The 26,412-nt window shown below is 36.1% G+C and overlaps 1 protein-coding gene across 1 annotated transcript in view; it reads left to right on the top strand.

The window, feature by feature from the left end:
* LOC121876674 (synaptotagmin-1-like) overlaps positions 1-10,113 on the top strand; it is an 81,096-nt gene extending 70,983 nt beyond the window's left edge. The window contains exons 7-10 of the mRNA XM_042382023.1: positions 1,234-1,386; positions 3,414-3,534; positions 5,015-5,145; positions 5,400-10,113. Of these exons, the coding sequence (XP_042237957.1) occupies positions 1,234-1,386; positions 3,414-3,534; positions 5,015-5,145; positions 5,400-5,699 (705 nt within the window). The 3' untranslated portion in view covers positions 5,700-10,113. The remainder of the gene's footprint in view (positions 1-1,233; positions 1,387-3,413; positions 3,535-5,014; positions 5,146-5,399) is intronic.
* The last annotated feature ends 16,299 nt before the right edge of the window (positions 10,114-26,412 follow it).

Raw genomic sequence — 26,412 nt, 5'->3', positions numbered from 1 at the left:
CTAGATAACTAACACCGACTATCCCAAAGAACATAACCAAAGATCTAATTCTACAAATACTAAAAAAAAAAAAAAATACGAACAGAAACAAAGATCCAGTGCAATGGGATGAATTATTACGCCAATATGTGATCACTAGTGCGCTATTAATCTCTGTTGAAATCGCATCGTGGTAGTAAAATTCAACAATAACAATAGTATTCTCGATTCGGGATACGATTTATGTGATATAGTAGGAGAAATAACATTAAAATTGATAGGAATCTTATTATTTTGGGGTATTTCACGGGATAAGTGAATCATAAATTACATTTCTCGTTCGGGAAATATATTATAAAATTCACAAAACTAAAATACATGGAGAAAAATATATAATAAAAAGCACAAAAATACTGACAAAAAATAACTATCTATTTCAGGGACGAATTTTAGCTCGATAGAATCAATTGAATCACTGTTAAATGACCCTAACATGATGTCTTATTTGTGGCCCGCAAATAAGACCTCTTGATATGTGGGAAAAAATGGTGGCGTTTTGTAGGTGAGATTTTACTAGCATTATAAGTGAACGATTCTTTTTATGGTGAAGAAATATGATGATGATGATGATGGTGGTGGTGATGGTGGTGGTGATGATGATTGAGTAACCAGCAACATGTAAACAGCAAGAAACCAACATTAGACACATCCTTTCATCTCCAGTTACGAGAGAAAATTGTTTAACTCATGATCCTTTGGGAAACTCGAGGGTATTCACCTTATATCCAGCCTGAGAATGTAAGGAAAATGAATCAAGGTGAGATTTTTTGAAGACTGTCATTTGGGATATGTATGTTATTGACCTAAAGAAACTTATCAGTGACTCTAAGATACGAACGAAACTTATCAGTGACTTCAAGATACGTAAAGGGGATTGTATCACTTAAGTAGAAATGTGAGAATACTTTGATTTTATAAGTGGAATTCAAAAAAGTAATTTAAGTAAAGCAGTGGGGCTAATGAGATTTTATTGAAGCGGAGAATTGACTTAAAAGTTCAACACTTTTAAGCGAGCTCAAATGGCATCTTGGCCAATAGGGAAATTATCTCCCGAAATTTCCCGTCTAATGGGGAATTATTTGGGGATTTTTTTTTATCAATAGGGAAATTATGTTGTTGGATTTGCCACAGTGGGGAAATTTTCCACCAAGAACCAATTGCAATATGTTCATTTATTGTTCGTTCGTATTGCAGGAGCTGGTAGTGAAGCTGGTGGCCATGGATTCGGACAAATGGGCGAGTCCATCGACGGTGGGGGAGGTCACTCAGCCACTCCGGGACATCAAAAACTTCGCTGGACTGGAGGAGAGGACCACGCTAAACTATTTCTTAGCTCCTGCCAAATTGGTAAGAAGTTGAGATAATTTTTTATTTTTTTAAGTTTGACATTTATAACTTTTATGATGATGACGACGATGGTGAGGGTTTAATATGACGACGATGGTGAGGGTTTAATATGATGACGACGATGGTGAGGGTTTAATATTATTATTATTATTAGTTGTAGTTTTATATATTTAACATTTATACTCATCTTATATCCATTAACCCCCTCACCCCTTAAGTTAACCACTACCCTCCCTAGGACCCCCACTACCCCCCTTAGAACCTCCCCCACTACCCCCTTAGAACCCCCCATCACCCCCCTTAGAACCCCCATCACTTCTCTTAGAACTCCCCCACCACCCCCCCTTAGAACCCCCACCACCTCCCCCCCCCGGACTATTAATCCTCTGCCAAATCTACACAGAAGGACCTTGCATTCTCCTCCTCCTCCTGTTCCTCCTCTCTCATTCTTGTTTTATTTCTTCCCCATTTCTTTCCCTCCTTGTTTATTCATATTTTTCTTTCTTCCTATTCCTCCTCCCTCCCCCCCCCTTAGCATCATTAGAAGGTCGTTAGCCTCTCACTGATTACCTGCTGGCCCTTCACTGTAAACACACACACACACACACACACACAGTACTTTACTATTTACACAAACTAATACCCTATAACACCTGTTCTATTTACATTAATTTCACATGAGACTAAGTCAGTCCTTCCATAAGTTTTCTCTCTCTCTCTCTCTTCAGTGAATCTCCTCTCTCCCTCCTCCTTCATCTCACCTCTCTCTCCTTCGCTACTTCCTATTCCTCTCTGTCCTTACCCTTCCCTTCCATTTTATTCCCATTCCCTTCTTGTTTATTTTCCTCCTCCTCCCTCCTCCTCCTCTCCTCTGCCTGCCTTCCCTTTCCTTCTTTAATTCACACACACACACACACACACACACACACACAGAGTCCTGGCCCGGTTCATTTATTTACCTTCATACCTTCTTTAATTCACACACACACACACACACACACACACACACAGAGTCCTGGCCCGGTTCATTTATTTACCTTCATACTTGGTATCGACTTTTCCGGCCATTATCGTGGGTCTGGCAACTCTATTCTCTGCAGCAGTCTTCTTATTTCCAGGATGAAGGAAGACTTGGCCTCGCTCCCAGCCAGTCTTTCTTTATATATATAAAAAAAAAAAAATAAAAATAACCCCGATAGATGTAACTAAACTAACTCCTACTAAGTTAACATTATATAAGATTTTGTCTGTTGATAATTATGTATTTTTGGAGCTTTTAATTGTTATAAATTCTCATAGTTAATTTAGATGTGATTAACAAAAGGCAGTTGTTTGGTATGTAACCCCTCAAAGCAATATTTACATTGTCGTACGAAACCTCAGAATTGCCGTACTTGAATGTTATGTTTCTTTATGTTGGTCATATATTTCTTCTTTGTTGCCTCTTTCTTTATTCACAAGATTCACAGAAAAGCATAACAATGTGTTTGTGTGTGTGTGTGAGAGAGAGAGAGAGAGAGAGAGAGAGAGAGAGAGAGAGAGAGAGAGAGAGAGAGAGAGAGAGCATACAACAGGTCTAGCAAAGTCACGGTGAAATTTGATGTTGTTTTGGTCATTATTTTGACACTAGCTTAACGTGAGGCAGTCGACCGTATTTGAATATAAAATAAAATCCTTTCAAAATATATTTATGTGTCGTAACTTCTCACATATCAAGTTAAGGGGAAAATTTAACGTAAGAACTTTTAAGAATCTGTTTTTGTCGTGGATGGAGCTCTTGATAAACTGTGACTACCGCTTACCGTATCTTACCTTTTGTAATGTATTTATACCTGTCGACGTAATGCTGTTATGTGATTTATTTTTTTAAATTGTAGTTTACCTGTGGAACTCTGGCAATAGAACTGCTATTATTATTATTATTATTATTATTATTATTATTATTATTATTATTATTATTATTATTATTATTATTATTATTATTATTATTATTATTATTAATCTTATTCCTTTACCTGCCCTCACAGGACCTAGGTGAGGTGCTTTTCGGGTTGAGTTACCTGCCCACGGCCCAGCGGCTCTCAGTGTCGGTGATCAAGGCCCAGAACCTCAAGCATACCAACGTGGTGGACGACCTTAAGGACTTCTGTGAGTATCGGCGGGGTGAAGAACGTGCTAGGCCACCTATTGTGACCACTACGATTATCGAACACTCTCTCTCTCTCTCTCTCTCTCTCTCTCTCTCTCTCTCTCTCTCTTTCTTTTACATGCAGACGTTTAAATCATCTATCCGTATAGTTCCATGTTCTATGGATGGATGGATGGATGTATGGATGTATGGATGTATGTATGTATGTATGGATGGATGGATGGATGGATGGAGCAGAGCCTCGACTCATTACCAATTAGTGACCATTAAGACAACACTAAACCTTGCTCCAGGATATACATAACTGGTATACATACGAGAATACATAGACCAACCAACCATCTACATCCTCAACTCTTACATGTAGTTATATAGATATTTAGTAAAGTAAAACAGACAAAAGTTAAAGAAGAAAGAAAAAAAAATTCTTTATTCCTGCCACAGTTTACTCGACATTTTGTGGAGTTGAATGAAAGAAACAGTCGACCATTGAGGTTTAGACAACTTAACCTCAATATTAAAGGCTAAAAAAAATCTGTAGTGTTTGTAATTTTGTTTCAAGGGGAAGGTAGAGTCTCTGTGTAATTATGACGCCATTGTTGTTTGAGGAGGGGGTTTTTGTGTGTGTGTGTGTTTTTTTTTTAGGATGAAATGGGGTGGTAGGTGGGGTACGAGGAGGGTGGGACAAAAGTGGGTGGGGTGGTGGGTAAAAGGAGGGTGGAGGGATAAATGGGGATTAGAGAAGGGGACAAGGTGTGGGATAGGGGAAGGGGAGGAATTGATCTCTTATTACCATCTTTTGTCTTGATTTTTATTCAGCCTTTCTCTTTCGTATACTTTTCTCTCCTTGTTTTCTCATCTTTTCTGGTTCGTTTTCATCCATATTCTTGTGTCTGTGTGTGTGTGTGTGTGTGTGTGTGTGACGCGTTAATTCATGGATGGAAACTGTTTTATGTACACGCAGGACAGATAAAGAGATTGGCAGACAGAGAGATAAGGAGACAGACAGATGAAACAGAGTGAGACAGACAGACAGACAACACCGTCACCACATCCCACGGAAGCTTCACATTTAGGTGCGGAAAATATAATCAGGCCACGAGTCACTCCCCAGAGCTGTCAGCCAGGGTCAGGACGCAACACACACACACTCACACCATCGCCTGGCGTTCTCAACTAACCTCAGTCCCACACCCTGAAATGCCACCATGGTCCTACTTTCGCTCGTCTACTGCCCGTGCTGGTGTTATCTTACGTCACCCAGCGTAACGCCAGTGCCATAAAACACTTCGCCAACACGAGCAGTCAAGAACGCCAGGCATTCTATTCCTCCCCACAATGAGATACTTCGTCAGACGGATATTCGACGGTTTACTGCCTGGCGTGGCGTTGTTTTGTGGTTAGCGAGACGGAGCTGTGTGTGTGTATGTGTGTTTGTGTACATCCAACTGTCACACTAACCCCTCTCTTTCCCCTCAGGTCCGTACATCCGGGTACTGCTGATCAGTGGGTCAGGTCGGGTCATTAAGAAGAAGAAGACCACCTGGAGATCTAACACAGCTTCGCCTATATGGAACGAGACGCTGATATTTGACTTGGCTCAGTCACAGGTATGTTGTTGGCTGGTCATGTCACTTATACTTCTCGTTATGTCACTTATACTTCTGGTCGTGTCACTTAAAGGCTGGTCGTTTCGTTTATACTTCTGGCTATGTGACTTACTGTATACTTCTGGTCATGTCACTTATTCTTCTGGTTTTGTTGTTTGACTCCAAGAGTTTGTCGTTTATTAACAATGTTGACGATAATCTTCCTCTATATTTACATTGTTGACGCAAATCACACTTCTTGTTATATCTGATAGGTGGAGCACGTCACCTTCCTGCTGGTGGTGTGCACGCGCCCTCAGCTCCCCGTCACGCCCACCAACTCAGACGCGTCACTCCAGTCCACCGAAACCTTCCACGACAACTCGCTCAGCTTGGCGCCCCCGGACCTCAACTCATCCTCCCTTCATGACCAGAACCAGAACAAGAAGCAGGATAGATATGTGGGTAAGCTGGCGTTGGGGTGTAACGTGCGCAGCAATGACCAAAGGCAACACTGGATGGCCATCATGGCATCCCCCAGGAAGGTCGTGTCGCAGTGGCACGGCCTCAAGTAAACACGACAGTGAAAACGTTCTTAGCAAATGTGAAAATTACTAAACGTCCATAACACTACAATCAACAAATGAAGAAACGTTTCGACAGGTGTGAAATTGATATTTTTTCAAAAATATTGATTCTGTAACGAAGGAAAATGAAAGTAGCAAAATATGTGAGTGTTGAGAAAACATATATAATAAACATTTGTGAAATTAATGGGTAAAAGAAAGGAATAAAAGGTGAAAATTATATTGAAAACGCGAATCAAATATAATGTAAAATAAAAGAACACTAATAAATCGAAAAATTCGAAATTTATGGTAAACTTGAATAATTTGGACAGACATCGAAAGAACATCGGAAACATGTGAAGGACGTTTGGAACAGATGAAAACGAATCAACTTGACCTAAAAATAAATAATACAGGGTGAGTCAAAAGTCTCCATACATAGGCAAAATGATCACTTTATTATACAATCACTTGTAAGTCACAAAATATGCTTTATGTGGCCATCATTAAATTTCAGCAAGATAGGACGCCACCCCATTACAGTATCCGCGTGCGCCAGTGGCTGGATCAGCAGTTTCCGGCTCATTGGATTGGCCGCCGTGGTCCCGTGGAGTGGCCTCCGAGGTCTTCAGACCTCACCCCCCTTGTGGGGGCACTTGAAGGCCACGGTGTACCAGGTGAAGATACCAAACACGGACCACCTAAAGGAACGCATTCGTGATGCGTGTGCGCGCATAACAACGGGCGTTCACCATGAGTGGGAGGAACGCTTCCGTAAGTGCATTCAGAGTAATGGTGCTCACCTAGAGCATATTTTGTGACTTACAAGTGATTGTATAATAAAGTGATCATTTTGCCTATGTATGGAGACTTTTGACTCGCCCTGTAGAGTAAAGAGAAGGGAAGATGAAGGGCGTTGTGTTGTGTTGAGGGTTCAGCAGCTTGTATAAATAAGTGTAAATATATATAGACGATGACACTATGAGGTGTAAGTTACATCATTTAACTACACCTTTACACTTGGGTCCTGAATTCTCAAAGGTTATGCCGGTTTAATTTTTCTTATATATTTCACCTTAACTGGAGCTATGAGAACGCGTCATATTACGTCCACCTTTGCGATTTAAGTGAAGTAAGTTGCGTAGACGCGTTCAGACATCTTTTGCGGAAGGAAAGTCTTGGTGTTCATGAACCTTTGAGGGTTCAGATCCAGGTGTATAGTTGTTCCCCTAGTACAGTGACCTATCTACAGGTTAGTGCCAGGGGGTCATCTGAGGCTCGTCCCAATAACCTAATACTATGTGTACAGCATAATGTTCTTTTTTTGGGAGGGCATAAATATGACCCCGATCTAATAACATGACTAGTTTCAGTTTTGTATATAATTTAATGCCTGTCATCGTTGAGGTGTAAAAATTAGCACTAGGCCTATATTGATTAAAACTAAGTGTATCCAGATGTATTAGAGTGTTGCCTGAGCTATTGCCAGAGTTTACCGTACTGTAATGTTCTCCAGATGCTGATAATATTCCCTGGACACTTTTGGCCAATAACGTTGACCAGCTAGAAACTAATAATAATATACTGTTTATGACGTCAAGTGATGTCAGGTATTGCTAAAAGTTCCCAAAGTATTTTGTCATTAATTGACCATTGTTGGAAGAATACCACGAACAGGAATGCTAAACTTTTTTTGAAAGCAGATGAACCAACCAAAGCTAACCAATACAACCACAGTATCATCAGGTTACATTTGGTGTGATTGGTTGGTTCGTGCTGTTTGAACATTAGGCAACATTGTAGTACTGTAGTTTAGTGGTCGTGATCGTGGTATTTTTTCTAACACAGCACATCTTGCTAATTTATCTATGGGTGATATTCGGTGAGTTTTATTTTATTAGTAGTTGATTGTGATATTATTTTGTTATGTACAGAGTTATGGTTTGGGTGATCACTGGGATTATGGGTAATATATTAATATATATATACAAATGTACTTCTATGTCAAGCACAAAATATACCATTATGGAAATTGGTCAAATCAGCTTCAGAATTAAAAGGGCCGTAGCGTAATCTAATCAGTTTTACAGAGAACTCAAATGGTTGAGGTTTTTTATATTTTGTTTCATTAGGAATGAGGTTTATTCAGACCACTTCACCAGCGGCCTCTCATTACAGTCGTAGGCCATGAATGTTCACCGTACTTGCACAATCCGTCGCAAGATATACTGTATCAAGTCATTTGTGAGTTCGTAAAATATGACAATCAATGTAAGAATGTTGGCTTTCTTGAGGGGGGGAATTTCTGCCCAACCCTTAGTCGCGGTTCTCAAGGTTCGTAAGTTAGTCTTTTTAGCTACTTCAATTACATATATCAACTTATTTTCTGACTGACTGACTGAATCCCACACCCACGACCCGTTCTCCCCAAAGGCTCCTCAGCGTACCTCCGGGTAGCTTGTGTCAGCCAATCAAGAACACAGTTGACTACCACTATTTTTGCGTGCGGATAACAGAGAACACATCTAGTTACGGTAGCGTCTCAGTGCAATTTCGACGTCAATTTTTTGGCTGCCAGCTTTGTGTCTTAGCTTAAGTGAGCCGACCCGTTTAGATGCGTTCTCACATCCCGACATTTTAAGACGAAAATCTGATTTACGAAGCTTTGAGAATCTTGTGTTCATGGAGAGAGGACAAGCCTAGTATGGCGGACTCTTACATAATCAAAGCTAAGTCCAGTATCGTTCGAGTTGAAATATCACACGTGTATATTCATAGATGTTGTGTCATAATAAATGGTTTATTGTATGAGGTGAGGCAATAACTACGACGACACAGACAGTTACGTATGTGGAGAAGTCGACACCATTAGTTTAGTGAGTTTAATGTTATGCCTTGTTGTTGTATTGAATTATATTATATAAGGAATAATATGATAACTACGGGTGTTAAAAGTAGGGGAGCATCATAACAAAAAGTAATTATTATACAAGTTTTATTATATAATGTAACATGACATCGTAATAACGGGAAACGACAAATAACAGCCTCCAAAGAACAGAAAATTATTTCTTAAGATTTAGCAACATTAATTAATATGACAAGAGAAGCCGTGTGAACTGTGATTATGCCATGTTAGGTCTTGCTAGTCAACATAACATCAGCTGCCCCGCACAACCTTAACGAAATACCTGTAGGTGTCAAATTCTCAACGTTTCCTGCGTTATATTTTCCCTTTACTGATTAAGAAATATCTAGTCAAAGTTAGAATTTCGGTGTAATTTTGATGCCATTTAACAAGACTTTTCGAGTGAATCAGAAACATTTAAACAACCTTAGTTACGGGAAGGAAAAACAGCTTACGAGTGAGTGTTTGAGAGTGTGGACTAATGATGCATATTGTACGTATATTTAAGGACGATGCTCACTTGTGTATAAAACTTTGACCTTCCAATGGCTGGTGTATATCTAGTGCACTTACTAGTTAATCTTCACGGTCTCATTCTCAAATATTCGTTCGTTAAACTTTTGCCCGTAATTAAAGAGATTGCTTCTAGGCTGCTGTTAAAAGTGTTCCAGTGTTCAAAAGCCTCCGCCGGGTCAAAAATTATCCTTAATGTCTTGTTTATTGATGTAGTTTTCTCGCTGTGTAGATTATTTGAATTATGATTATGATCGTCTGTGTGTACTATCGACGCCCATTCCGATGACGTCACGAATCTTAGTCTAAGAGAACCAGTGAGACGTTCTCTTTTATTTAGGGGGAAATTGAACCCACGAATATTTGAGTGTGGGAGCGTGTGCCATGGTAGAGAGGTTGGTAGTTATTATGTTATACGTGAAGATATATACAACCGTGTTTATATTAATTTAAAGAAGTTAGAAACATTATGTGGTTTGTCTTTCAAGTCGTGTACTGCAAGTGTCAGCCTCCCGTGTGTGGGGCTACACACTGTGAGGGCCTCTAATACGGCCTACGTTACACCAAGAGGAAAATGCCCATAGTTATACCTTTAGTTCACGTTATTAATGACACTGTCTAGTAAACAATTTTCACCTTGATTTACCTGTATACATGACAGGTTCTCAGTATGTTGAAGGTGGGTGTCATAAACCTGACGGCTGTTAGGGGTAGTGTGGATGCAGTGCACTGAACATAAGCCTTCGGTACACAAGGAGGTAGTGTAGCCGGCACTACATTCAACCGCCTTCACTACTCCTACTGTCAAGTTAGGCGACCCCTTTCAACTGGGTCGACTGTTGTGTGCTAGACACGAACCAGCGACTCTTGGACAGTGGTGGTGTCCGCTTGACCGCCCACCCTGGCAGACAGTTAAGGGCACCGAAACAAAAATCAGCAATCCATCGTTTTTTTTTTTTTTGGTTATTAAAAGGAAAAAAAAAACCTTCCCGGTCAGTGTTAATCATAAAAAGTTGTAAATTGGTCATTATATCAAAGTTGTGACAGTCTCCCTTTGGACCCAGGCTCTGTGATGAGGAAGATTTGATTGTATTTTTATAGGAATTTTTGTTACTCCATCACTGTAGCTTCAGTGTTGATGTTTATCGTGGTGGTGGAGTTGTAGTGGACGCTGGCCGATTCATTTTCTAAGGGTGCAACCAATCAAACAAGCGGACGTTTGGTGTAAATCAGATCCAGCCAATTAAGGTTCTAGATTTAAATCACAAGTTCGTTTGACTCTACCAATCAGCGTTTTCATCCCTTTAAAACAACCAATGAGAGTGCATCAGACACCCAAGACCACCAATCACCACTGAGGTGCAGGGCGGAGTAATGGACAGGTTTTGTGATTTTTATGACAGTAATCTTAAGTGTAATTCTATATGTGATATCGTAATGTAAGCTTAGAGTGACCTGATGCTTCGTCTCCCTAGCATGGCAGTAGCTTGTACGAGTTAGGTTTTAGCTGTAACTGTGAATTTTGGTGTCCATCAATATGTAATAGTGCTCACTGGAAGTTACCAGCAGTTCCTTAACCAAAATGTATCGTAACGAAATGGAGACTTTCTTCTTGGTTGACTATGTATACACTTAATATATCAGAGGAATAATATAACAAACACTCGCCATTTTAATTGTAAGTTTCAGTGATAAATGGCAATTTTTATCATCCTGTTACGAGGTTTTGGTTGAGACAGTTGTCAACTCGTAAATGTGGAGCTTCACTGTTTATTTTATTAATTGTTACGTGTTTATAAGTGTCACCTGATTTGGATAAACAGATTGTCCAGGATTTACTGTTGAGAACTGTGAGGAAGTGACCCCCCCCCCCCACCTTCCTTACCAGGCATACTCGGTGTTCAAATAGTCAGCTCTACCCTCCCCAGCACAGACTACACAGACTACACCCTAACACTACACCCCCTTACACCCCCACAACACACCACCCTCACAACACAGACTACGCCCCCACAACACAGACTACGCCCCCACAACACAGACTACGCCCCCACAACACACACTACGCCCCCACAACAACACTCCCGACAGCGTTACACCATACACCTGATTCTCAAAGGTTTTTAAGTTGAATTTCCCCAAAGATGAAAATTTAACTTTATGAAAACATTTCTCAGAGTGCCAAAATGACCTCAAATAATAACATCAAAATTACTCTTAAGATTACCCAAACCAGATCCATTCACCAAGTACCAATTATGAGACAAAATTAACACACATAATTATTTTGCGGGATTATTAGAAATAACCTTACGTGAAATTTTCCTCGTGGATGGTAATGTTACTAGGGTACAGAAGAACGTCAGACTTGCACCCGACTAGGATAACATTTTACTCTACCAATTCTACACATACGAACCTTTGAGAATCCCAGTCCAGTTATACACATTCCTTATTGTTAAAACCTCTTCAAGTTCAGGTGGGAATAGTCAAATGAACATCCTCTTAGTCAAAAAGAAATTTTATTTAGAGGACTGTACGTTGACCCAGATGGTCAAATCAGGCGAGATGTTTATATTTGTCAATTATGCTACGAGACAGTGGCTCCAGCGTCTCCATAATTGATTGTGAGCTGTTTATGATTGCTTGCCGTCTGAAATAAAGGGCATTATTGACATTCTCGTTCAGGTGTGTTAGGTGTGTCAGAGTTTTATTCAACGCCTTTCCATGACAGTCTTTTAAAAGCAAACGGCTATATACTGTTAATGGAAACTAAGTATTTTTTTTCTACGTGGCAACATGCAGTTTGTGACACTCTCTCAACGATCATATATATTTCTATAAATATAGTAAAAATGTATTCAAACGTGAGAACAGAAGTCAGTTATGTAGCAAAACCTACGATTGTTTTGAAAAGATAAACATAATTGTAAAACCATGCATAAACATTCACGTCCAAAATCTCAAGGTTAGTGTGTTAAATATTATCAGTCTGGTAACAATGTCTCTTGTAATAAAGAAAATATATTGTAAATTATCTGGTATTACAGTAGATACATAAAATATGGTGCAGTGGCGTACCTTTTTTTTTTATTTGCACAAACCTCTAATAACTACAGTTTGGTGCACTCTTCTGTACTGTATTGATGTATAAGAGGTGAAAGATTAAAATGATGTTGATAAAACACATACTTATGACTTAATTTTGTTTAATTTGACCTTCGTGAACAGCCGACCGACTGTACCATCAGCAGAGCAGGCAGCTTCTGGTCCCATTCTGTCTGCCCCTCCACATACCACCCCTCCCTCCCTCCCTCTTACCACCCTCCCTCCCTCCTCCTACCACCCCTCTCCCTCCTCATACCACCCTCCCTCCCTCATGGGAAGTAGATTATCGACTTTTTGGGGAGATATTAACATGTTTTCCAAGTAGATTATCATAGAAAGCAGGGAAATTTGTATAACAGAAAATGGGAAATATTTCTATCTGGGAAAGTTTATCTACTTATCATAGAAAACAGAGAGAATTGTATCATAGAAAATGGGAAATATCTACTTTCCGGGAAAGTTGGTTATCTACTTTCGAAAAGTAGATAGATTTTCTACTTTTCGGGAAAAGTAGATATCGACTTTTCAGGGAATTAAATTTTTCGAATTTTTGGGGAAATATTACCTAATTTGCAGAAGTAGATTATCATAGAAAACAGGAAATTTGTATCATAAAAAATGGGAAATATATCTACTTTTCGGGAAAAGTTGGTTATCTACTACGAAAAGTAGATAATTTTCTACTTTTCGGGAAGTAGATTATCGACTTTTTAGGGAAGTAAATTTTCGAATTTTGGGGAAATATTACCTAATTTGCGAAGTAGATTATCATAGAAAACGGGGAAATTTGTATCTCATAAAATGGGAAATATCTACTTTCCGGGAAAGTTGGTTATCTACTTTCGAAAGGTAAATAGATTTTACTTTTCGGGAAAGTAGATTATCGACTTTTTCGGGGAAGTAAATTTTTCGAATTTTTGGGGAAATATTACCTAATTTTTGCAGAAGTAGATTATCATAGAAAACGGGAAATTTGTATCATAAAAATGGAAATATCTACTTGGGAAAGTTGGTTATCCACCGAAAAATAAACTCAGACACACTACTACTTTCGGGAGAAGTAGATTATCGACTTTTTCAGGGGAAGTAAATTTTTCAATTTTGGAAATATATTACCTAATTTTTGCGAAGTATTAGATTATCATAGAAAACGAAATTTGTATCATAAAATGGGAAATATCTACTTTCCGGGAAAGTTGGTTATCTACTTTCCCGAAAATGAAATAATTACTTTCGGGAAGAAGTAGATTATCGACTTTTCGAGGAAGTAAATTTTTCGAATTTTGGGAAATATTACCTAATTTTGCAGAAGTAGATTATCATAGAAAACGGGAAATTTGTATCATAAAAATGGGAAATATCTACTCAAGGAAGTTGGTTATCTACTTTCCCGAAAAATAGACACTACTACTTTTCTGGAAGAGTTATCGACTTTCGGGGAAGTAAATTTTCGAATTTTGGAAATATTACCTAATTTTGCAGAGTAGATTATCATAGAAAACGGGAAATTTGTATCATAAAATGGGAAATATCTACTTTCCGGGAAGGATTGGTTATCTACTTTCCCGAAAAGTGATAGATTACCTACTTTCGGGAAAGTAGATTATCGACTTTTTTCGGGATGTAAATTTTCGAATTTTGGGGAAATATTACCTAATTTTGCGAAGTAGTTATCATAGAAAGCAGGAAATTTGTATCATAAAAATGGGAAATATCTGCTTTCCGGGAAAGTTGGTTATCTACTTTCCCGAAAAATGAATAGACCCTCTACTTTTTTCGGAAGTAGATTATCGACTTTTCGAGGAAGTAGATTTTTCGAATTTTGGGGAAATATTATCTAATTTTTGCGAAGTAGTTATCATAGAAAACGGGAAATTTGTATCATAAAAATGGGAAATATACTTTCCGGGAGAGGATTAGTTATCTCTTTCCCGAAAATTAGATAGAAACCTACTACTTTTCAGTAGATTATCGACTTTTTCGGGGAAGTAAATTTTTCAATTTTGGGAAATATTACCTAATTTTGCGGTAGGTATCATAGAAAGGGGAAATTTGTACTTAAAAAAAATGGGAAATATACACTTTTCAGGAGAGAAGTTGGTTATCTACTTTCCCGAAAAGTGATAGATTTTCTACTTTACTGGAAAGTAGATTATCGACATTTCGGGAAGTAAATTTTCGAATTTTGGGGAAATATTGCACCTAATTTTGCAGAAGTAGATTATCATAGAAAACAGGAAATTTGTATCATAAAATGGGAAATATCTACTTTCCGGGAAAGTTGGTTATCTACTTTCGAAAAGTGGGCTGAGATTTTCTACTTTTCTGGAAAGTAGATTATCGACTTTTCAGGGGAAGTAAATTTTCGAATTTTGGGGAAATATTACTAATTTTTGCAGTAGATTATCATAGAAAACGGGAAATTTGTATCGCAAAAATGGGAAATATCTACTTTCCGGGAAAGTTGGTTTATCTACTTCCGAAAGTAGATAGATTTTTCAGGGAAGTAGATTATCGACTTTCAGGGAAGTAGATTTTCGAATTTTGCAGGAAATATTGCCCAAATTTTGCGAAGTAGATTATCATAGAAAACGGGAAATTTGTATCATAAAAAATGGGAAATATCTACTTTTCCGGAAAGTTGGTTATCTACTTTTCCCGAGGTGGGTAGATTTTCTACTTTTCGGGAAAGTAGATTATCGACTTTCGAGGAAGTAGATTTTCAATTTTGGAAATATTATCTAATTTTGCAAGTAGGTATCTAAACGGGGATGCATGGCAAAAGTAGGGAAATATCTACTTTCCAGGAAGTTTGGATTATCTACTTTCGAAAAATAGATAGGTACCACTACTACTTTTCGGGAAGAGTAGTTATCGACTTTTCGGGAAGTAAATTTTTCGAATTTTGGAAATATTACTATTTTTAGTAGATTATCGCAGAAACAGAAATTTGTATCATAAAATGGAAATATCTACTTTCCGGGAAAGTTGGTTTATCTACTTTCCCGAAAAGTAGATAGATTTTCTACTTTTCGGGAAAGTAGATTATCGACTTTTCGGGGAAGTAGATTTTCGAATTTACGGGAAATATTACCCAAATTTTGCGGTAGATTATCATAGAAAACAGGAAATTTGTATCATAAAAAATGGAAATATCTACTTTCCGGGAAAGTTGGTTATCTACTTTGCGGAAAAGTGGGCTCAGATTTTCTACTTTCGGGAGAAGTAGATTATCGACTTTTTCGAGGAAGTAGATTTTTCGGGTACGGAAATATTTATCTAATTTTGCAGAAGTAGATTATCATAGAAAACTGGGAAATTTGTATCATAAAAATGGAAATATCTACTTTTCAGAGAAGTTGGTTACATCTACTTGGCGATAATTTCTACTTTCGGTAGGATTATCATTTTCGAGGAAGTAGATTTTTTCAATTTTTGGGGAAATATTGCAAATTTTGCGAAGTAGATTATCATAGAAAACGGAAATTTGTATCATAAAAATGGGAAATATCTACTTTCGGGAGAGGATTGGTTTATCTACTTTCCCGAAAAGTGAATAGGCCCTACTACTTTTCGGGAAGATTATCGACTTTTCGAAGTAGATTTTTCGGAACACAGGAAATATTGCCTAATTTTGCGAAGTAGATTATCACCAGAAAACTGGGGAAATTTGTATCATAAGAAATGGGTAATATCTACTTTCGGGAAAGTTGGTTGAAAAGTAGATAGATTTCTACTTTCGGGAAGAGTAGATTACGCGACTTTTTCGAGTAGATTTTCGAATTTTGGGGAAATATTACCTAATTTTGCGAAGTAAGTTATCATAGAAACGGGAAATTTGTATCATAAAAATGGGAAATATCACTTTCCGGGAAGAGTTGGTTATCTACTTTCCCGAAAAATGATTAGTTACCTACTTTTCGCGAAGTAGATTATCGACTTTTTTCGGGGAAGTAGATTTTCGAATTTTGGGGAAATATTGCACAATTTTTGAAGTAGATTATCATAGAAAACGGGAAATTTGTATCATAAAAATGGGGAAATATCTACTTTCCGGGAAGAGTTGGTTATCTACTTTCGAAAAGTAGATGAATTTACCTACTACTTTTCGGGAGAAAGTAGATTATCGACTTTTCGAGAGTAAATTTTCAATTTTTGGGGAAATATTACCTAATTTTTGCGAAGTAGATTATCATAGAAAAAGGAAATTTGTATAAAAAAAAGGGAAATATCTACTTTTCAGGAAAGTTGGTTATCTACTTTCGAAAAGTAGATAAATTTTCTACTTTTCGGGAAGTAGATATCGACTTCTCAGGAAGTAAATTTTTCAATTTTTGGAAATATTACCTAATTTTGCAGAAGTAGATTATCATAGAAAACGGGAAATTTGTATCATAAAATGGGGAAATATCTACTTTTCAGGAAAGTTGGTTATCACTTTCGAAAAATAAACCCCCTCTACTTTTTCGGGAAAGTAAGATTATCGACTTTTTCGAGGGAAGTAAATTTTCGCATTTTGGGGGAAATATTTACCTGGGTATTTTGCGAGAAGTATTAGTTATCATAGAAAACGGGAAATTTGTATCTTAAAATGGGAAATATCTACTTTTCCGGGAAAGTTGGTTATCTACTTTCGAAAAGTAGATATAACCCTACTACTTTTTCGGGGAGAGAGTAGATTATCGACTTTTTCGAGGTAGATTTTCGAATTTTTGGGGAAATATTGCAAATTTTGCGAAGTAATTTATCGCGAAAACGGGAAATTTGTATCATAAAAATGGGAAATATCTACTTTCCGGGAAAGTTGGTTATCCTTTCGAAAATAGATAGAAACACTACTACTTTTCGGGAGAGAAGTAGATTATCGACTTTTCGGGGAAGTAGATTTTCGAATTTTGGAAATATTGCCTAATTTTGCGGAAGTAGATTATCATAGAAAACTGATGAAATTTGCATCATAAAAATGGGAAATATCTACTTTCCAAGGAAGTTTGGTTATCTACTTTCCCGAAAATAGACTCAAACACTACTTTTCGGGAAAGTGAATTACTGACTTTTTCGGGAAGTGATTTTCGAATTTTGGGGAAATATTGCCTAATTTTGCGAAAGTAGATTATCCATGAAAACAGGAAATTTTGTATCATAAAAATGGAAATATCTACTTTCCGGAAGTTGGTTATCTACTTTCTCGAAAAGAAAATAAAATACATTACTACTTTTCAGGAAAGTAGATTATCGACTTTTTCGGGGAAGTAGATTTTTCGAATTTTGGGGAAATATTATTACCTAATTTTGCGAAGTAGATTATCATAGAAAACGGGAAATTTGTATCATAAAATGGGAAATATACTTTCACGGAAAGTTGGTTATCACTTTCGAAAGTAGAAAACCTACTTTCGGGAAAGTAGATTATCGACTTTTCGGGGAAGTAAATTTTTTCGAATTTTGGGGGAAATATTACCCCTAATTTGCAGAATTATCATAGAAAACGGGAGAATTTGTATCATAAAAATGGGAAATATCTACTTTCCCCAAAGGTCGAAATCTAGCTACGAAAAGTCGATAATCTACTTTCTCGAAAAGTAGAAAATCTATCTACTTTTCGGGAAAGTAGATAACCAACTTTCCCGGAAAGTAGATATTTCCCATTTTTATGATACAAATTTCCCGTTTCTATGATAATCTACTTCGCAAAATTAGGTAATATTTCCCCCAAAATTCGAAAATCTACTTCCCCGAAAAGTCGATAATCTACTTTCCTGAAAAGTAGAAAATCTATCTACTTTTCGGGAAAGTAGATAACCAACTTTCCCGGAAAGTAGATATTTCCCATTTTTTATGATACAAATTTCCCGTTTTCTATGATAATCTACTTCGCAAAATTAGGTAATATTTCCCCCAAAATTCGAAAATCTACTTCCGCGAAAAGTCGATAATCTACTTTCCCGAAAAGTAGAAAAATCTATCTACTTTTTGGGAAAGTAGATAACCAACTTTCCCGGAAAGTAGATATTTCCCATTTTTTAGGATACAAATTTCCCGTTTTCTATGATAATCTACTTCGCAAAATTAGGTAATATTTCCCCCCAAATTCGAAAATCTGCTTCCCCGAAAAGTGGATAATCTACTTTCCCGAAAAGTAGAAAATCTATCTACTTTTCGGGAAAGTAGATAACCAACTTTCCCGGAAAGTAGATATTTCCCATTTTTTATGATACAAATTTCCCGTTTTCTATGATAATCTACTTCGCAAAATTAGGTAATATTTCCCCCAAAATTCGAAAATCTACTTCCCCGAAAAGTCGATAATCTACTTTCCCGAGGTGTAGAAAATCTGTCTACTTTTCGGGAAAGTAGATAACCAACTTTCCCGGAAAGTAGATATTTCCCATTTTTTATGACACAAATTTCCCGTTTTCTATGATAATCTACTTCGCAAAATTCGGTAATATTTCCCCCCAAATTCGAAAATCTACTTCCCCGAAAAGTCGATAATCTACTTTCCCGAGAAGTAGAAAATCTGTCTACTTTTCGGGAAAGTAGATAACCAACTTTCCAGGAAAGTAGATATTTCCCATTTTTTATGATACAAATTTCCCGTTTTCTATGATAATCTACTTCGCAAAATTAGGTAATATTTCCCCAAAATTCAATCTACTTCCCCGAAAAGTCGATAATCTACTTTCGAAGTAGAAAATCTATCTACTTTTCGGGAAAGTAGATAACCAACTTCCCGGAAAGTAGATATTTCCCATTTTTATGATACAAATTTCCCGTTTCTATGATAATCTACTTCACCGATTCATTCCCCAAATTCAATCTACTTCCCCGAAAAGTCGATAATCTACTTTCTGAGAAGTAGAAAATCTCAGCTACTTTTCGGGAAATGGTAACCAACTTTCCCGGAAAGTAGATATTTCCCATTTTTTGTGATACAAATTTCCCGTTTTCTATGAAAATCTACTTCATAAAATTAGGTAATATTTTCCCAAAAGTCGATAATCTACTTCCCCAAAAAGTCGATAATCTACTTTACCGAAAAGTAGATAATCTACTTTTCGGGAAAGTAGATAACCAACTTTCCCGGAAAGTAGATATTTCCCATTTCCTGTGATACAAATTTCCCGTTTTGTATGATAATCTACTTCTTAAAAGTAGGTAATATTTTACCAAAAAGTCGATAATGTACTTCCCCGAAAAGTCGATAATCTACTTTTCCGAAAAGTAGAGAAAATCTATCTACTTTTCAGGAAAGAGTAGATAACCAACTTTCGGAAAGTAAGATGTTTCCCCATTTTTTTATGATACAAATTTCCGTTTTCTATGATAATCTACTTCGCAAAGATTAGGTAATATTTCCCCCAAATTCAATCTACTTCCCCGAAAAGTCGATAATCTACTTTCCCAAAAGAAAGAAAATCTATCTACTTTTCGGGAAAGTAGATAACCAACTTTCGCAGAAAGTAGATATTTCCCATTTTCTGTGATACAAAATTCCTTTTTTCTATGATAATCTACTTCTGAAAATCAGGTAATATTTCTCAAAAAGTCGATAATCTACTTCCTCAAAAAGTCGATAATCTACTTTCCCGAAAAGTAGATAATCTACTTTTCGGGAAAGTAGATAACCAACTTTCCCGGAAAGTAGATATTTCCCTTTTTTTATGATACAAATTTCCCGTTTTCTATGATTATCTACTTCGCAAAATTAGGTAATATTTCCCCCAAAATTCGAAAATCTCCTTCCCCGAAAAGTCGATAATCTACTTTCCCGAAAAGTAGAAAAGCTATCTACTTTTCGAGAAAGTAGATAACCAACTTTCCCGGAAAGTAGATATTTCCCATTTTTTATGACACAAATTTCCCGTTTTCTATGATAATCTACTTCGCAAAATTAGGTAATATTTCCCCCAAAATTCGAAAATCTACTTCCCTGAAAAGTCGATAATCTGCTTTCCCGAAAAGTAGAAAAATCTATCTACTTTTCGGGAAAGTATATAACCAACTTTCCCGGAAAGTAGATATTTCCCATTTTTTATGATACAAATTTCCCGTTTTCTATGATAATCTACTTCATAAAAATTAGGTAATATTTCCCCAAAATTCCAATCTACTTCCCCGAAAAGTCGATAATCTACTTTCTCGAAAAGTAGAAAATCTATCTACTTTTCGGGAAAGTAGATAACCAACTTTCCCGGAAAGTAGATATTTCCCATTTTTTATGATTCAAATTTCCCGTTTTCTATGATAATCTACTTCGCAAAATTCGGTAATATTTCCCCCAAAATTCGAAAATCTACTTCCCCGTAAAGTCGATAATCTACTTTCCCGAAAAGTAGAAAATCTATCTACTTTTCGGGAAAGTATATAACCAACTTTCCCGGAAAGTAGATATTTCCCATTTTTTATGATACAAATTTCACGTTTTCTATGATAATCTACTTCGCAAAATTAGGTAATATTTCCCCCAAAATTCGAAAATCTACTTCCCCGAAAAGTCGATAATCTACTTTCCCGAAAAGTAGAAAATCTATCTACTTTCGGGAAAGTATATAACCAACTTTCCCGGAAAGTAGATATTTCCCATTTTTTATCATACAAATTTCCCGTTTTCTATGATAATCTACTTCGCAAAGAATGGTAATATTTCCCCCAAAATTCGAAAATCTACTTCCCCGTAAAGTCGATAATCTACTTTCCCGAAGTGTAGAAATTCTGTCTACTTTTCGGGAAAGTAGATAACCAACTTTTCCGGAAAGTAGATATTTCCCATTTTTTATGATACAAATTTCCCGTTTTCTATGCTAATCTACTTCGCAAAATTAGGTAATATTTCCCCCAAAATTCGAAAATCTACTTCCCCGAAAAGTCGATAATCTACTTTCCTGAAAAGTAGAAAATCTATCTACTTTTCGAGAAAGTAGATAACCAACTTTCCCGGAAAGTAGATATTTCCCATTTTTTATGATACAAATTTCCTGTTTTCTATGATTATCTACTTCGCAAAATTAGGTAATATTTCCCCCAAAATTCGAAAATCTACTTCCCCAAAAAGTCGATAATCTACTTTCCCGAAAAGTAGAAAATCTACCTACTTTTCGGGAAAGTAGATAACCAACTTTCCCGGAAAGTAGATATTTCCCATTTTTTATGATACAAATTTCCTGTTTTCTATGATTATCTACTTCGCAAAATTACGTAATATTTCCCCCCAAATTCGAAAATCTACATCCCCGAAAAGTCGATAATCTACTTTCCCGAAAAGTAGAAAATCTATCTACTTTTCGGGAAAGTAGATAACCAACTTTCCCGGAAAGTAGATATTTCCCATTTTTTATGATAAAAATTTCCCGTTTTCTATGATAATCTACTTCGCAAAATTAGGTAATATTTCCCCCAAAATTCGAAAATCTACTCCCCCGAAAAGTCGATAATCTACTTTCCCGAAAAGCAGAAAATCTATCTACTTTTCGGGAAAGTAGATAACCAACTTTCCCGGAAAGTAGATATTTCCCATTTTTTATGATACAAATTTCCCGTTTTCTATGATAATCTACTTCGCAAAATTAGGTAATATTTCCTCCAAAATTCGAAAATCTACTTCCCCAAAAAGTCGATAATCTACTTTCTCGAAAAGTAGAAAATCTATCTACTTTTCGGGAAAGTAGATAACCAACTTTCCCGGAAAGTAGATATTTCCCATTTTTTATGATACAAATTTCCCGTTTTCTATGATAATCTACTTCGCAAAATTACGTAATATTTCCCCCAAAATTCGAAAATCTACTTCCCCGAAAAGTCGAAAATCTACTTTCCCGAAAAGTAGAAAATCTATCTACTTCTCGGGAAAGTAGATAACCAACTTTCCCGGAAAGTAGATATTTCCCAGTTTTTATGATACAAATTTCCCGTTTTCTATGATAATCTACTTCCCAAAATTACGTAATATTTCCCCCAAAATTCGAAAATCTACTTCCCCGAAAAGTCGATAATCTACTTTCCCGAAAAGTAGAAAATCTATCTACTTTTCGGGAAAGTAGATAACCAACTTTCCCGGAAAGTAGATATTTCCCATTTCTTATGATACAAATTTCCCTTTTTCTATGATAATCTACGTCGCAAAATTACGTAATATTTCCCCCCAAATTCGAAAATCTACTTCCCCGAAAAGTCCATAATCTACTTTCCCGAAAAGTAGAAAAGTTATCTACTTTTCGGGAAAGTAGATAACCAACTTTCCCGGAAAGTAGATATTTCCCATTTTTTATGACACAAATTTCCCGTTTTCTACGATAATCTACTTTGCAAAATTAGGTAATATTTCCCCCAAAATTCGAAAATCTACTTCCTCGAAAAGTCGATAATCTACTTTCCCGAGAAGTAGACAGATTTTCTACTTTTCGGGAAAGTAGATAACCAACTTTCCCGGAAAGTGAATAGATTTCTACTTTTCGGGAAGAGTAGATAACTTTTCGGAAGAGTAGATATTTTCCCCATTTTATGATACAAATTTCCGTTTTCTATGATAATCTACTTCACAAAATTAGGTAATATTTCTACCCCAAAATTCGAAAATCTACTTCCCGAATTCCCCGAAAGTCGATAATCTACTTTCCCGAAAGTGGAAAATCTATCACTTTTCGGGAAAGTAGATAACCAACTTCGGAAAGTAGATATTTCCCATTTTTATGATACAAATTTCCCGTTTTCTATGATAATCTACTTCGCAAAATTAGGTAATATTTCCCCAAAATTCGAAAATCTACTTCCCCGAAAAGTCGATAATCTACTTTCCCGAAAAGTGAAAATCTATCTACTTTTCGGAAATTAAATAACTCCCGGAAAGTAGATATTTCCCATTTTGTATGATACAAATTTCCGTTTTCTATGATAATCTACTTCGCAAAATTGGTAATATTTCCTCCAAATTCGACAATCTACTTCCCCCGAAGTCGATAACCAACTTTCCCGGAAAGTAGATATTTCCCATTTTTATGATACAAATTTCCCGTTTTCTATGATAATCTACTTCGCAAAATTAGTAATATTTCCCCCAAAATTAAATCTACTTCGAAAGTCGATAATCTACTTTCCGAAAAGTAGAAAATCTATCTACTTTTCGGGAAATGAAATAACTTTCGGAAAGTAGATATTTCCCATTTTTATGATACAAATTTCCCGTTTTCTATGATAATCTACTTCAAAAATTAGGTAATATTTCCCCAAATTCGAAAATCTACTTCCCCGAAAGTCTTTAATCTACTTTCCCGAAAGTGAAAATCTATCTACTTTTCGGGAAGTAGATAACCAACTTTCGGAAAGTAGATATTTCCCATTTTTATGATACAAATTTCCCGTTTTCTATGATAATCTACTTCGCAAAATTAGATTTTCCCAAAATTCAAATCTACTTCCCCGAAAAGTCGATAATCTACTTTCCCGAAAAGTGAAAATCTATCTACTTTTCGGGAAAATAAATAACCAACTTTCCCGGAAAGTAGATATTTCCCATTTTTTATGATACAAATTTCCGTTTTCTATGATAATCTACTTCGCAAAATTAGGTAATATTTCACAAGTTGACAATCTACTTCCCCGAGCCGATAATCTACTTTCGGAAAGTGAAAATCGATCTACTTTTCAGGAAAGTAAAATAACAACTCCCGGAAAGTAGATATTTCCCATTTTTATGATACAAATTTCCGTTTTCTATGATAATCTACTTCACTTAAAGTGGTAATATTTCCCCAAAGATTCGAAAATCTACTTCCCGAAAAGTCCGATAATCTACTTTCTCGAAAAGTAGAAAATCTATCTACTTTTTTTTTCGGGAAGTAGATAGCTCTTTCCTGGAAGTGAAGGTATTTCCCATTTTTATGATACAAATTTCCGTTTTCTATGATAATCTACTTCGCAAAAGGTAGGTAATATTTCACAAAATTCAATCTACTTCCCCGAAAGTCGATAATCTACTTTCCCGAAAAGTAGAAAATCTATCTACTTTGGGAAAGTGAAACTCAACCAACTTTCCCGGAAAGTAGATATTTCCCATTTTTATGTTTCGAATTTCCGTTTTCTATGATAATCTACTTCGCAAAATTAGGTAATATTTCCCCAAAATTCGAAATTTACTTCCCCGAAAAGTCGATAATCTACTTTCCTTAGAAATCTATCTACTTTTCGGGAGAAAATCTAACTCAACTTTCGGAAGTAGATATTTCCCATTTTTTATAATACAAATTTCCCGTTTTTCTATGATAGTCTACTTCGCAAAATTAGGTAATATTTCCCCCAAAATTCGAAAATCTACTTCCCGAAAATTGATAATCTACTTTCCCGAAAAATAGAAAATCTATCTACTTTCGGGAAAGTAAACTCTTTCTTCCTGGAAAGTAGATATTTCCCATTTTTATATTTAAATTTCCCGTTTTCTATGATAATCTGCTTCGCAAAATTAGGTAATATTTCCCCAAAATTCAATCGAAGTCGATAATCTACTTTCCCGAAAAGTAGAAAAATCTATCTACTTTTCGGGAGAAATCAAATAACCAACTTTCGGAAGATATTTCCATTTTTATGATACAAATTTCCCGTTTTCTATGATAATCTACTTCATAAAATTAGTATCTTCCCCAAAATTCGACAATCTACTTCCCGAAAGGGTGATAATCTACTTTCGAAAAGTAGAAAATCTATCTACTTTCGGGAAAGTAGATAATCCCAACTTTCGGAAGAGTAGATATTTCCCATTTTTATGATACAAATTTCCGTTTCTATGATAATCTACTTCGCAAAATTAGGTAATATTTCCCAAAATTCGACAATCTACTTCCCGAAAAGTCGATAATCTACTTTCGAAAAGTAGAAAATCTATCTACTTTTGGAAAGTAAATAACCAACTCCCGGAAAGTAGATATTTCCCATTTTTTATGATACAAATTTCCCGTTTTTCTATGATAATCCTACTTCGCAAAATTGGGTAATATTTCCTCCAAAATTCGACAATCTACTTCCCCGAAAGTCGGTAATCTACTTTCCCGAAAAGTAGAAAATCTATCTACTTTTCGGGGAGAGAAGTGAAATAATAACTTTCGGAAAGTAGATATTTCCCATTTTATGATACAAATTTCCGTTTTTCTATGATAATCTACTTCCTTAAAATTAAGGTAATATTTCCTCAAAATTCGACAATCTACTTCCCCGAAAGTCGATATCTACTTTCCCGAAAAGTAGAAAAATCTATCTACTTTTCGGGAAAGTAAGATAACCAACTTTCGGAAGTAGATATTTCCCATTTTTGCAGTACAAAATTTCCCGTTTTCTATGATAATCTAGCTATAAAGGAGTAGGTAATATTTCCTCCCAAAATTCGACAATCTACTTCCCCGAAAGTCGATAATCTACTTTCCCGAAGTAGAAAATCTATCTACTTTTCGGGGAAAGTAGACTCAACAACTTTCGGAAAGTAGATATTTCCCATTTTTATGATACAAATTTCCGTTTCTATGATAATCTACTTCGCAAATTAGGTAATATTTCCCCAAATTCAATCTACTTCCCCGAAAAGTCGTGTCTACTTTCGAAAAGTAGAAAATCTATCATAAGGGAAGTAAACTCTAACTTTCCCGGAAAGTAGATATTTCCCATTTTTATGATACAAAATTTCCGTTTTCTATGATAATCTACTTCGCAAAATTAGGTAATATTTCCCCAAAAATTCGACAATCTACTTTGAAAGTCGATAATCTACTTTTGAAAAGTAGAAAATCTATCTACTTTTTCGGGGGAAAGTAGATAACAACTTTCACGGAAAGTGATAATTTCCCATTTTATGATACAAATTTCCCGTTTTTTCTATGATAATCTACTTCGCAAAATTAAGGTAATATTTCCCCAAAAATTCGACAATCTACTTCCCCGAAAGTCGATAATCTACTTTCCCGAAAAGTAGAAAATCTATCTACTTTTTCGAGAAAGTGGAAAATAACCAACTTTCCCGGAAGATATTTCCATTTTTATGATACAAATTTCCGTTTTCTATGATATCCTACTTAGCAAAAGGTAAGGTATATTTCCTCCAAAATTCGACAATCTACTTCCCCGAAAGTCTTTAATCTACTTTCGAAAAGTAGAAAATCTATCTACTTTTCGGGAAAGTAGATAACCAACTTTCAGAAAGTAGATAGATTT

The sequence above is a fragment of the Homarus americanus genome, unplaced genomic scaffold, assembly GCF_018991925.1.
Source record: "Homarus americanus isolate GMGI-L3 unplaced genomic scaffold, GMGI_Hamer_2.0 scaffold28, whole genome shotgun sequence".
Taxonomy (NCBI): domain Eukaryota; kingdom Metazoa; phylum Arthropoda; class Malacostraca; order Decapoda; family Nephropidae; genus Homarus; species Homarus americanus.
Note: the sequence above shows the minus strand (reverse complement) of the source record. Positions and strands in the feature narration are given on the sequence as shown.